The sequence below is a fragment of the Wyeomyia smithii genome, chromosome 3 (genome assembly GCF_029784165.1).
Source record: "Wyeomyia smithii strain HCP4-BCI-WySm-NY-G18 chromosome 3, ASM2978416v1, whole genome shotgun sequence".
Classification (NCBI taxonomy): domain Eukaryota; kingdom Metazoa; phylum Arthropoda; class Insecta; order Diptera; family Culicidae; genus Wyeomyia; species Wyeomyia smithii.
In genome coordinates, this window is record NC_073696.1 from 100,721,120 (window position 1) to 100,735,710 (window position 14,591).

At 35.5% G+C, this 14,591-nt stretch overlaps 1 protein-coding gene across 3 annotated transcripts in view; it reads left to right on the top strand.

Moving 5' to 3' along the window:
* Positions 1-14,591, top strand: part of LOC129730153 (histone acetyltransferase KAT7) — a 177,071-nt gene that overhangs the window by 28,198 nt on the left and 134,282 nt on the right. For 2 of the 3 annotated variants that reach the window (XM_055689246.1, XM_055689247.1), the window contains exon 6: positions 14,018-14,111. The exons of the other annotated variant lie outside the window; for it this stretch is intronic. In XM_055689246.1, coding sequence (XP_055545221.1) covers positions 14,018-14,111 — 94 coding nt within the window. The remainder of the gene's footprint in view (positions 1-14,017; positions 14,112-14,591) is intronic. 3 annotated transcript variants of the gene reach the window in all.

The window sequence follows — 14,591 nt, forward strand, 5'->3', positions numbered from 1 at the left end:
TTGGATTTGGATTGGATTTGGATTAGATTTGGATTGGATTTGGATTGGATTTGGATTTGGATTGGATTTGGATTAGATTTCGATTGGATTTGGATTGGATTTGGATTGGATTGGATTTGGATTGGATTTAGATTGAATTTGGCTTCAATTTGGATTGGATTCGCAGTGGATTTGAATTAGATTTGGATCGGATTTGGATTGGATATAAATTGGATTTGGATTGTATTTGTATTGGATTAGAAATTTGATTTCGATTTAGAATGGATTTGGATTAGATTTGAATTGGATTTTGATTAGATTGGATTTAGATTAGATTGGATTTAGATTAGATTTGAACTGGATTAGAGTTGCGATCGGATTTGTGTTCGACTTGGATTGGATTGGACTTGGATCGGATATGGATTGGATTTGGAATGTATTTATATGACATTGGATTGAATTTGGATTGGATTTGAATTGGATTAGAATTTCAATTGGATTTGAATTGGATTAGGTTTTCGATCGGATTTGGATTGGATTAAATTTGGATTTTTGTTTATAGTTCATTTCTATAAAAATCATCTGACTACATGATCTACACGATCTAATGTAAAATACTTAGGAATTCACATGCTACTACGAATACACTGACGAAAGGTTTTTGTAGACACGTCCAAATCGAACAAGTAGTACACATCTTGGAATCATCAGCTCCTACTTATCATAGGGTATTTGACACCATACACAATGTTTCTGGAATTTTGTCGTGACTATTGTTTGAACCTTAGAGTGCGTTGCGGTGCGTAAATTTGGATTTGATTTAGTAATGTAATGTAATGGAGTAATGGACTACACTAAGGGGGTTTTTACGCGGGGGATGCGTTCCAAATTTGTATGCGCCCGCGTAAAAAACGATTTTTTTTTGAGTTGCAAATATAACAAAGAAAACCGTCCTAAAACGTTAAAACCTCGTTTGAATATGCTAGTGGCCAATTTAGAGACCAAAATGCAATATTTTAAATTTTGAGTATTTACACCAAAAATTTTGTTTTTTTTTGGAAGCTGATATATGTTCACTGGTGGCCTAAAACGGAAAACGTGATTGAAATGAGGTCGATATCTTGTACCGTTTTTGAGTAATGGAGGAAAGCAACCCGCGTAAAAAGCGACCTTACTGTATCTCAAAGCATTTAGATCCAGCAGACAGCGAAGGTATTCCGCGATAGTTTTTAATATCCGTTTTGTCTCCTTTCTTGTACACTTGCGTCATACATGAACTTTTCCAGAATGTAGGGAACGTCCTACTTGGTAGTGAGAGATTTAAAATTGCTCGCAGGAGTTCAACTTAAACATCAGTGCACTTTTTCAGCACGCACGTTGGAATTCCGTATGGCCCAGCAATAGAGGAGGACTTCATCTTCGCAGAATTTGGTTTCGACTGGATTATAATTTCGATCGGGTTTGGATTGAATTTGGATTGGATTCAGATTGAACTTGGATTGGGTTTGGATTGAATTTACATTATATGTGAACTGTCTTGGATTTGCTTAGGATTGCATTTGGATTTGATTTGAATTGGATTTAGATTGCATTGCATTTGTATTGGATGTGGATTGGAGTTGATTTGAATTTGCATCAGATTTGGACTGAATTTGTATTGGATGTGTATTGTAGTTGTCCTGAATTTGCAAGTGATTTGGATTTCATTTGTATCGAATTTGGATTGTGTTTGAATTGGTTTTGGATCGGGTTTGGTTTGGATCAGATTTGGAATTTATTTGGATTGTACTTTGATAAGATCAGAAACACCAGAGCACCTCGTATTTAGACTTGATTTTGGGTGGATTGGATTTTAAAAGGATTGGATTCAATCGTTTTATAATTGCGTTTATTGCAATCTGACACCGGAGAACGAATTTCATGTTACTCTCCCCTTCAAAAATGTTGAAAATTATAAGGGGAAGGAAAAAATTTCAAGCCGTTTTGTTGGTTTTTCTACAGCATATATAATATGAGCTATTTATAATTAGTAATAGAGTTACAATAATATTGTTCAACATTCATTTGAATGCAAGTTACAACCATCGTAACTTGCATACAAATGTTCATTGACGATATTCCTTTTTGTCTTCTCGGTGTTGTTTATTCGCCCCTTCCTTGGCTAACATTGATTACCTTTGACATAAAAAAATCGGAACTTGTATCAGGCTTAGTTAATCTCTTAATTTTTATAATCACCACTATTCCGGTTGAATATTTGAAACGTAAAATATTTGGATGATCAAATTTTTCGCAAAATCAACTCTTAAAAGCTGATTTAAAATCAAAAGTGGTTATTGCGATTGTGGCAATGCGAATTTTTCCACACATTCAACTTGAAAAACATACCACATATAGAAATTTTATAATTCTTTTTACAAATAATTGTAAAACTGGTGTAGCAAAATAGTGATAAACCAAGAGGGTAAACCGTTTGTTTTGACTGTCATATCCTCTATAATAGTCTGGAAATGGGCTCCATGGCTTAACAATTCACCCTATTCCGAGGAAAGGCTCATGACAAACAAAATCGCTAGTTCAAAAGCAGACCAAATGTCAGAACACATTATTCTGTGTGATCTCCCCCACCACTCCAGCTTGTTGGCTTGCTAACGATGTGCAAATTGACAGACTTATGATTCATTATAAGTTCGTTCACTGTTACTGGTTGTATACCATGGAGGAATATGAGGTTTTCCACGCTAACTTGTTTTTTTTTGTGGTTTAAGTTCAGAGCAAGTACCGTGCGTGTAAGCCGTTGATACTTAGGGTAGATGATCCAATAGTTGTGGTAGCACCAATAGTTGCGGTATCGCTTTAAAATCCATCGTTTAAATTAATTAGAGGTGAATTGCTTATGCTACATGTTGAAGAAACAATAGATTAAACATAAGTACATACGTTACTATATCAATATATACTGAAAATATCCAAACTACTGGAAAAAAACTGTATTTTTCAGAAACTTACCTGGAAGGCACCCTTCACTACCTATTATCTTATTTTGTCCACAAAGTTTTTAAGATATGTGTGTGTTTTTAGTACGATTAATACTCATATAATTATTTTCTCAGATAATAGTTTATTATAGAAACTGTTTCACAGGTGAAGTTCGGTAATTGGTGATCATATTATCTATAAATTACTTCCTCCACTATTGGATCACCGGATATACTCTTCTCCTGTAGTTGCGGTATGTTCCGCATTTCTGATTTACGTTTATTAGAGAAGATTATGAGGGACGAATTGCGAATATTAAGGATAAGTAGGTACTAGGGGACATACTTAAATGATGTAACTTATCACTGTGAAAGGGGAAGGTTGGGTTCGAAAATTACCACACTTTCCCCTTCCCCCGCGTTTACATGATCGGTCACAAAGTCTGCCGCCCTCAGCCCTAAAATGCTACGTTACTTATGTATGACCTCTTAATCGATGCTTAATCACTGCTTATGGTCTTGTAATTCTTTTGACGAGCCTTTCGCAGTATGTTGTTGTGAAACAGTCAGAAACTAGATGGCTCTTTTAGTAAACACTAACGTCGAAAATGTAGGCGCAGACATGGTACGAAGCAGAGGTAATAGACTTTAGCTTTTTTCAAGAGAAACACAAGAGAAAGAGACGTTTAGGAAAGTGTCTAAAGTTTTACTTGAACAAAAAAAAGATTTCAAAAAAAAGTGAGTTAATATGGAAACTGTTATCTCAGATTTCTTAAAGCCAAGGTTTATAGACAAACACTTTAGTCGCCTAAAATTCTTCTAAGCATTTCAAAATGAGCGCTATTAGTCTTTTTTATGTCCAACATTGTTTTACGTTGAAAATGTTCCATAAACATGACTGAATTTTTGTTAGAATTTTTTTTAAATCGTTCAAAAAAGGTTTAGGTAAATTGACTATCAAAAAAAAAAAAAAAACAAAATTTAAATCATTTATTATTTTTCATGCATGTAGGATCTCAAATTAAATTTTCCAATATCTTTATATGAAATTTCAAGCAATTGTCTAAAATTCATTCCTTTACAACTTGTTTCAATATCAGTCAATATCCAGATACGTTGGTTTATAAAAAAACTGCTCAAAAACTTCAGCCCTTTTTAAATGTTAGTTTAGAGAAATTTTATGAGAAGCATGCAAAATTGTTTAGTTTAATAAAACCTACATACCCACAAACTCTCACTGAATTTTGCCAAAATCTGATCAAGTTGGTGCATAATCCGTCTCTTGGTTAATTTCGTGCATTTTTGTATTCACTTGCCAACCTACTAGTCAACCGATTAAAAACAACATGATAAATACTAAAACAATTAAAAACCACTACAAGCGAGTTAAATACCTTCATTTAACCAAGCAAACACGAATGTTTTATATATCGCAACTATAGGAACACGCATTCGCAACTATAGGAACTCTACCGCAACTATTGGAGCAAAAGCGTGCAGCATATTTTTGTTAATTTCAAGCCTCAAAACGTGTTCAAAGTCAATTTTAAGGTGCAAAACTATCAAGTAGACCCCATTTCAACAGAAAATAATGAAAAGTACCAGCTAGATTCGTTTATCTTAGCCAAAACATGGCTGAACATGCATAACTCGTGCTTAGCTCCTCCACTATTGGGTCATTTACCCTAGTAGAAATTGCGTATGCTAATTTAAAATAATCAGTTATATGGGCAACCTCTTTGTGTCGCCTACGTGAGGTTTTTTTGAGGTCTGCTTCTGTTGGCGCGGATGAGACGGTAAGGTGATTTATAGTGTCTTTATCTTCTGCCATGTGGAAATAATAAGGAACAGAAGTTTTTTATTGCTTAGTTGACTTGTTGTGTTCAGGTTCGTCGCTTGTGATTTGTAATGTGATCTTTTCCAGAAATATCCTCGTTGCATCAAGGTTGATATGGTTTATCTCTACAACTTCAAATCGTACAGCTCAGGCGACTGTTAAATTTTGAAATGAATTTATAGAACGACATTTAGAAAAAATGACTATGTTATGTAAAAATGACTTATGTTTTACTCATATTCGTATACGAAATTGATCAAGATATGTATAAATAAGATGTTGAATGCTAAGATTTCGCACCGCTTTTAACTCACCGCTAGACTATCAATCTTACAAAATTACTTGAATTATAGTTAACAATTTGTCCTATAATTATAGATATAATCAGTGCTTAAATCATTTCTTCAACCAAGACGAATAACTTCATACTAGTTTCGACGCTTGAAAATGGGTGGTTGTATTAACGTGTATCTGTTTTTTTTTGTATGAATTTTTTGTTATTTGAGGAAACCAAAATGATATAGTATAGTTTGCAAATGCGAATGTTAAAGATGCGTAGTACTGTACGCATGTGAGTGGAAGTTAATATTCATGAATGAAACCTTGCGTTACGAACGGCTGACGACGGCATTCGCACATAATTGACCATGAACTCAAGTGCCAATTTTCTGGTTTTATTTTAATGAATGAAATCGCCACTACCGTGAATTGGAGTTCCACTTTGGAACAGCGTTGTTTATAATTAGATAATCCATTTTAGACTTTTGCTTCCGTGAAACCTGACCTAACAAAAGCAGTTGCCGTTGCTGGTATCGCAGTTATGTCTAGTGGAATAACCTAGTTAACAATTCGTTCTTTAGAGACGGTAGGTATTCGGTTCGGTTTACTGACTAGTGCCTGCTGGTCTTTAGAGACCGTAATCGTGTTTCGTACCGCAGAGTTTTAACCAATTTTAAGTTTCCATCGTCTATGTATTGTAACACTACAATCGTCTAATCTAGGCATTTTATGGAATTTTTTATTGGTTCCGTACAGCTTTAGTTCATCTTACTTTCTGGTTCTACTATATAACTCGCGACTGGGTAATAAAAAAGTTGTAGTCTGTTAACTTAGATTTATTATTCCGTGAATGTAAACTTTTTCTTATGGTCAGTACCATTGAAAACAAATGGATTGGCTACTGTTATCAGATTTAGGGTTTGAAATTGTGATTTAGTTAATAGTGTAGTTATATAGCAATTAAAATCCTAAAGCTTACTTTTTTCTTTCTGCAAAAGTGTTCGCCTCAAAACAAAACAAGCCTTTCATAGTTTCACCTTGTTCACAAAGCTGAAGATAAACTATATTAAAAATACAGTCGAATCCCTCCATAACGACACTTTTTATAGTGACAAATCTCGCTATAGCGACATTCTCAACCGTCCCTTCTGTTTTATTCTGTTTTAAAATTCTTCGTTTTATTGCGACATTTCGCTATCACGACCTTCCTCTATAACGGCATACCAAAACTAATACTTGTCATTCTTTATTGCGACAATAGCACAGTCGAATCTCTCTATAACGACATTGCTGAATCTATAACGACATTCTCAACGGTACCTTCTGTTCTACATATGCAAACATTATTCGTATTACTGCGACATTTCGCTATAACGACAGTCCCTTGCGATGTCGCTATAAAGGGATTCTACTGTACATGTTTGAAAATAGCATGTCGAATGGAAATCATGTTAGCTGTGCAGGTAAAATTGTTTACTACCAAAATTTCAATTTGGAACTAATGAATTAAGTAAAAATTTAGACATGTGTTACTGCAAATCAGAAGGGAATTTTCTCCTGTTGGTTAGATCGTTAAAAGAATACAATTAGATATAGCATTCGTTTGCTTAAGGGTAAATTTCACGAATTTTTGGTAAAAATTCATTCGAAATATTAGTAAAAATAAAATAAAGAGATGAAAAACATCTTCAACAAGGTCAATAAACGCTACATCTGCAGAAATTGACTGGGAAGTTCACATACCAAAGCAACAATATATTGGCCAAATTGATTTCAAACTGTTTACAAACTTTTCGAAGGGAACTCCAACGTAGGAATAATTTCGCCATTGAAATAATTTGAAGTCATAGTTGCAAAATTCCAACGGAGGTTTTCTATCACTTCAAGTTTGATTTCCACGTGATAGAACTATTTGTTACAGTTTTGGTTCAAATGTCAGGCTTGTTTAATTTAATAAAATAATGGACGTGTTAGACTAGTTTATCAAATGTAATGCATGAATGTATAGCTAGTATTAGTATCTAGTTTTTTTTTCAAAATTTACGGTAATATGACGCGATGCACCGCTGCACCATTGCATACTGCTGCATTTCAAACAAGTTGTCACGAATCCATTGACACTTAACTTTCTCATTCTCGGGATCGTGCAGTCCTGCACCTTTCGGAAAGCACACAATCAAGACATGGGCGGCGTGGTGAACGCCTTGCGTTGCCTTGCTGCTGCAGCGGTACAATGACACAGTCTTCGGAGCAGTAATGGTGCTCTGCAGTCACCTTTGACATACAGAAGATGATCCTGAATAAAATATTTCAGATGGCTCCAGGCGATCGGCTTTCTCTCTCCCTCGAGTCGTCTCGAGGAAACGAACCGAAGTTTGTCCACCGGTTTAATGAGAGTTAAGAGGCGGTTGTCAGGTTAATTATAAAACGAAATTTATTTAGGGAACATACTTAAATGACGTAGCATTTTTTTCTTGATTTTTAAGACCCCCCTCCCCCCTCGTAGCATTTGGTCACAAAACCTAAACCCCTCCTGAAAAAAAAAACGTTGCATTCGATTACCCCCCCCCCCCCTTCCCTCTCCGCTTCTGAAAAAACGTACAGAAATACAAGTTTTTTTTCGCGGTTTTTTATACGCGGATTTTTTTACGAGGTTTTTTACGCGGATCTTTAATTACGCGGTTTTTTTACGCGAAACCGCGCTAATTCAAAAACTTTTTCGCGAATTTTCGAATTAACGTGGGTTTGGAACCAGAAACGTTTAAGTGTTTATCTAGTAGAAGACTTAGTCCAAAAAATACCCAACGCCCTCCGAAAGATCCGGAATGACCGTCAAAGAGGACAATTTTAAATACTGGTTCTAGAGCGTCTTGGGTTTTTTTCAAAGCCCTTTTTGCTGGTTCACTTAACGCGGATTTTTGAATTATCGTGGTTTTTTTACGCGGATTTTCGAATTAACGCGTATTTTTTACGAGGTAGTATCCCCCGCGTAATAAAAGCCTGACTGTAGTAACATACATACAAAAAATACTTGAGAAAAAAATCGTGTTTAATTTAATTTATTTACAACTTATAAACTCGTGACTGCATCTTCTGCTTCGAAGGGCTTGTGTTTTGGTACAAGGAGTAAAGGTGTTTAAACAACTTAGTATGATCCATGTCTGCAGAAAACACAGAAACTATTCCGGAAATGAAACGAGTATCTCATAATTTTCACTATTAAAAGCCATAAAAAAGCAACGATTTTTGTATTCAAAACAGATTGTATGTTTGGAAATCCAAGTGATTGTTTATGTAGCAGAGCTTTCAAAAGATCTCAGAATGTAACAGATAAAAACATTTCGACAGATCTCGCTGCAATACTTTGTGCAATGATTTAGTGTATTTTTAGTATAAACTAGTTGAACGTTCCCGGCGATGCTCGGGATCAAAAGTTTCAAAATTAGGAATCATTTTTTATAATTCATTGCATTATTAGCACTTCAAAAATATTTCACATCTTATACGTCCAACATCACTTTAAGTACTTAAACATTTTGAGAACGCACAGAACGGAAATACCAATATTGGATTGAATTTTGTGATTTGGGGATGTTTACAGAAACTGTAAGTCGCCATTTCGGATTTCAAAATGACGTATGGAGTTCGGAAGTTTCGGACGTATTGAAATGGTTGGCCAAATACCACTTTAGATTATTTTCCTGAAACCATAAGTCGTTATTTTGGAAAATGTTATGTGGGGTCATCCGAGTTCCGAATATACCACACTCGGGTGATAACCGGATATTCGTCAATCGTTCACAGTAAAACATCTTTTTATGTAACTTTTAGAAGAAAGAAATCAAAGTAAGAAGAATTTAGCGTGACATGCTTAGTTCTCCTCTATAATCATATATAAAGAGATAACATGTGAATTTTTATAACGAAAATGTTTGTTGATGTCCAAGGAACACATCTGAGAAGAAGTTAACGTTTTAATCCACATAACTACGTAGAAATAAAAAAAAATTAAACCAATGAAATGCGGCCTTTACTCCAGCCAAATGTGCCAAGATCTAGTTTTGGTAAAAGTAAAAACATATTTCGAATTCCGCAATGTGTTACTATTCGTAAAACTACGAAAACATCAGAAATGTATTTTTTTCTGCTCGACTCGCACCAAATTAAAACATAAATTCTTCTGCAAGAAAATATTTGCAGATGTTGAAGGAACAACGAACATTTTATTGAAAAAATAATTAACAGGCGAATTGAGCTCATGATCAAAAAGTCAAAATTTTGCATGCATTATATGTATAATATATATAAATTTTAAAAAGAGTATTTTAATGTGTTTTTCTGTATGCAGAAAATCATCTTCAAACATACGTAGTTTTTAAAGTAATATATCAACTCTTAGCAATGAGATACCTATTATTATTCCTCAAATGTCTTTCCTGAACATTAACAAACATTTCAATGAAGAACAATTACATATTATAGCTTTGAATTTAGATATAAAGGCGAATTGAGTTCAAATATTCATGATTTAGCTTGTTTAACGTAGTGTTGTGAATAATATCTCAATTTTCAGTAACCAAAATACTGTTATTTTTACTCATATATCACTCATACTCATATATTAAAAAATCATATATCGTAGCTTTGAATTAAGATGTAGAGACAAATTGAGCCAAAATATTCATGATATTGTATGTTTTACTTAGTTTTATTAATAATATCTCTATTTTTCAGTTACCAGATAACTATTTTTTATCTCGAATGTCATTCAATATCAACGAGGTCGGAGTTATTCGCCGCTCACGTTCGTCCACGTACATTGAATCGGTCCGTAAATTTCTAATAAAATTCACATGTATTTTCGCACTAGAGGTCATGAAAGGTTGTAAATTTTCAAGTATATCGGGTGTCGCGTGTGTAAGATACAAATTAGTTAGAGTGGAGTGAAAATTAGAAGATCAAAAATGGAAGTGATTATGCAGTGTAAATTGGCACAGAAGATATAGTTCGCCATTCGTGTACGTTTTGATTTTTACCAAGTGAACGGTAGTGTTAGTGAAAAGAGAGTGGAAACCGTAAAGAAGGAATGAGGTTCAACACGTCCTCTCCACTGACATCGATTGGGTTTGTGTGTTTTTTTTTATCTTCCGCTGAGCTTTGCGCGCAGCGAAGTGCAAAGCTTTCTTGCATTTGTGGTTCCTGCTGCTGGCTTGCAAAATGCAACTGGAGAGACAGGAAACAGAAGCTAAGTATTGGTTTTGGTGATATTTCACGTCGTGTTTGAAACGGGATCAGAGTGAAATTTTGACTACCTATGTTAAGGCACACAGCTTTTCTTTCATTCGATTTGAACGGCATGTGAGCGAGAGAGAATTTGTTTTTTTTCTGCCTTTTGTGCTGCTTACGACCGCAGAGGCACCTTCGAAGATGCCGATTTTCTGATTCTTTCTCTCTCGATCACTTGCTGTGTGTGTTGGGTAGCGCGTTCATGTGTTCATGATTTTTTTTTACGTTGCATCAACTTGCAAGTTGCAGTAGGCTGACATGAGAATGTGTATTCAGCAAATAGACCATCGCACGGTGACGTCGCGCACTTGCGTTTGACAGCTATTGGTGGCTTTGTTTGCCTTCGGGCGATGCAGTTTGGTTCTAAATTATAGCAGATCATTTCAGTTGTGACCAGTGAGGCCACATATACATATAGATTTGTCTGCTTTCATACAGATTTCTTGCGTATTTTTCATACAGATATCTGCATGCAGATTGCAGATTTTCTGGAAAGAATACAGATTTTTTTGGTTTTCATGGGGTAGTAAATTGAACTTCTTGATGTGGTTGAAAAGCGGAGATTGGCTCGGATGCGGTTCAGCGTGTCGTAGGTTTTACTATATTCATCATCTTGATGATCATCTATCATGTTTGATCATCTATCATTCACACGCGACAAATTTCTAAGTGCTTCGTCTGTCATGAAGAGTTCTGATCGGCTACGGTCATTTAACCCTATTATTTTCATGATTTTCCTAGCTTTTGGACAAATGTTGATACACTTGAATTTTTTTTATTTAATAGTGTTTAAATCTTGTTGGATGCAATTTTTTGTTTTTGAATTTTAAGGGCTTTGGATGCATATAAATTTGCCAGTTTTTGAATTCATTAGGATACTTAGCTCATTCCAAATTATATTACAAGAGAAAAACGCGTTGTAGATTTTATATCCTCTAAAATTGCGGGCGGCTTACAGTTTCCGAATAAAGTTTAACGTCTTACGAAATAAAGCTACTCATTGATTCGTGAATGGGTAAATTAAGGTGTTCATGAGCAGAAACGCGTAGAGTCGTACGATACGTAAGGTAACCGAAATTACTTAACCTCCACGATTCGCTTGTATCCCGTCACTGCAAATATGATGAGGTTTCAAACATGTTGGCACCTGGCGCGCTTTCGTGAGTTCATATATCGAAGATCGCACCACTAACCTCGGGAAAGTGCGTGCACGTCGGGTTCAAAATTGGAAGGGTCGGTCAGTTCCTCTATTGGTACAAAGCTCGTTATTCCCGTCGTACTCCTAAAATCAATGAAACAAAACGTCTTAGATACATAGAAGATAGGTTCGCGAAAAATATCTTAGTGGACGAGGGCCCATAAATACCGCCAAGAGTTTTATCGTATGTAGAGAAGAAACGCGACAAACAACTAACACAAAATTCCTATACCCGTGGTGCTTGTGGAGTGTGCAGGAGTATATCCGGCCTCTAGTAACAACAAGTATCGAACTAACACCCCTTTCCTTCCTTCCTTTGATCTACGTTCTGGACCGGCAGGCGTCGGTACTGATCAGCATGCAGGGGTTTTTGGAGATGCACATCGTAAAGCTAAATCCCAAGCAGGAATCACTAAATTCGATTTACAACTCCAATCGATCCTGATCAGTAACGAAGTGGCAACCGGTGGTGATCAATCAAGCTCAAGCTCAAGCTCAAGCTCAAGCGAATGTCATTCAATATCAACGAACATTTTATTGAAAAAAATCACGTGTCATCGCTTTGAATTATGATTTAGAGACAAATTGAGCCTAAAAAATTATGGTTTTGCATTTTTCATGTGGTTTTGTGGAAAATATTTAAATTTCAAATAATCAGATACCTATTATTTTTCCCTCAAATATCTTTCCTAAACACAACGAACATTTTATTACAGTAAACATCATAGATCACTGCTTCGAGTTTTGATTTAGAGGCAAATTCAACATAAAAGCCATAATTTTGCATGTTTCACGTAGTTTTGTGAATAATATTTCGAGTTTTCGTACTCAGATACCTGTTATTTTTTCTCAAATGTCTTTCTTAAACATCAACGAACGTTTTAATAAAAAACAGAATCACATGTCATCGCTTTGAATTTTGCTTTGGAGATGAATTGTATAAAAAGTCATAATTTTGCATGTTTTACGTAGTTTTGTGAATAATATCTCAAGTTTTAGTGATCAGATACTAATTATTTTTCCTCAAATGTCTTTCCTGAACATTAACAAACATTTGAGTGGAAAAAGAATCATGTGTCATCGCTTTGAATTTTGATTTAGAGGCAAATTTAGCAGAGAAAGTCATAATTTTGCATGTTTTACGCAGTTTCGTGAATAATTTCTCAAGTTTTAGTAATTAGATACTTATTATTTTTTCTCAAATGTCTTTCTTAAACATCAACGAACATTTTAATGAAAAAAAATCACATGTCATCGCTTTGAATTTTGATTTGGAGACGAATTAAGTATAAAAAGTCATAATTTTGCATGTTTTACGTAGTTTTGTAAATAATATCTCAAGTTTTAGTGATCAGATACTAATTATTTTTTCTTAAATGCCTTTCCTAAACATTAACAAACATTTTAGTGAAAAAAGAATCATATGTCATCGCTTTGAATTTTGATTTAGAGGCAAATTAAGCACAGAAAGACATAGTTTTGCATGTTTTACGTAGTTTTGTGAATAATATCTCAAGTTTTAGTAATTACATACCTATTATTTTTTCTCAAATATCTTTCCTGAACATCAGCGAACATTTTCATGTCATCATGTCATCGCTTATTATTTTTGATTTAGAACGATTCAAGATGATGATGATTACTGTACACCTCAGAGACTGAGGGAATAATATCAATAAGATCAAGTCATGTAGAAAAATAATCAGTCTTTAAAAAAATGCTACGTCGATTTTACTAGAACCCCTCCTCCCCCCTTGTCACAGCTTGTCACAAAATGATGATATCCCCCCTCCCCTCATAAATGCTACGTCATTTAAGTATGGTCCCTTACTTGTATTATATGATTCATTTTACTTTTTTTCATTTTGCGCAGCCCATTCAACGCTTTATAAGTGGCGAAGGCTACGGCCGCCCTGAACGCGACAGCGACGATTTTTGCTCCTGCGGTCCGGGTGTCATTTTGCTTGTTTCTTTTTTTCTGCTCACACACAAAATAAGAGGATGACGCACGACCGTGAAATAATCCATTAGCGGACAAATCCCGAAATGGTAAACGGTGCGCTCGTTGTTACCGGCTAAATCGCTGGAAAACTGCATATAAATTGGGTCTCGAAAAAAGCATTGTGTAGGAAGCTGCTGTTAAAAAATCATGCACCGGGACAAATTGGGAAGCTTCTTTTTTGGGGGGCTTCATATGGTTCAAAGCTCGAACAGACAAGATTGTAAGTTATTTTCACTGGTGAGAGTAACGTTTCCTACGTGATTAAAATATGATCATATTCCTAAAGGATAATAACCAGCGTAAAATGCCAAAATTTTGCCGAAGCTTTTCGTGCTGGAAGTGTCAGTAAATAACTAACAACGCAATTTACGTGTATACCACTCTTTTAATTATATAATTATTGGCATATGTATCTAATAAAAGCTAAACAAGCCGTTCGGTTTCTTTTATTCCCGCAGGAGAAAAACTCGTTCCTGAACTACAACGTGTCCTGCATTCTCACCTTGCCACCCTACCAGCGTAAAGGCTACGGTCGGCTGTTAATAGATTTCAGTAAGTACATATTGTAGAACGTGTCATTTTAATTTACCAAATTACGAAAGACGGCATCGACGCTATGTCCCGGGCCATGCGATGCCAACCGCAGATCTACATAACTGATAAAGATACCGATAAGTGATCGTTTGCAGCACACCCTTTCTGCGTTCTGTGCCGTAGCGAGTTGCGTTCCGTTTGCCTCGAGGACTTTCGGTCATTAATTTTAGAACGTGGCTTCCGTTGATCCGGCTTTGAAGTGATGAACTGTACACCTGCACTGGTTTCCCTGTAGTTTCCCGTATGGGACTACTTCGGAACCCTTTTCAAATGTTTCCTAACGAGGAAGGAGCGAAAAGTGTGTTTCGTTGCCTTGTGCTGCTATCTGGTGCCCATTAAATAGGGAAACCGGAAGGTAATTTATTCAAATACAAAACACAAATTCCTTACGGCAGCACCTAATCATCTTTTCGAGTTCCTTGGGAGCTTGAGAACTGC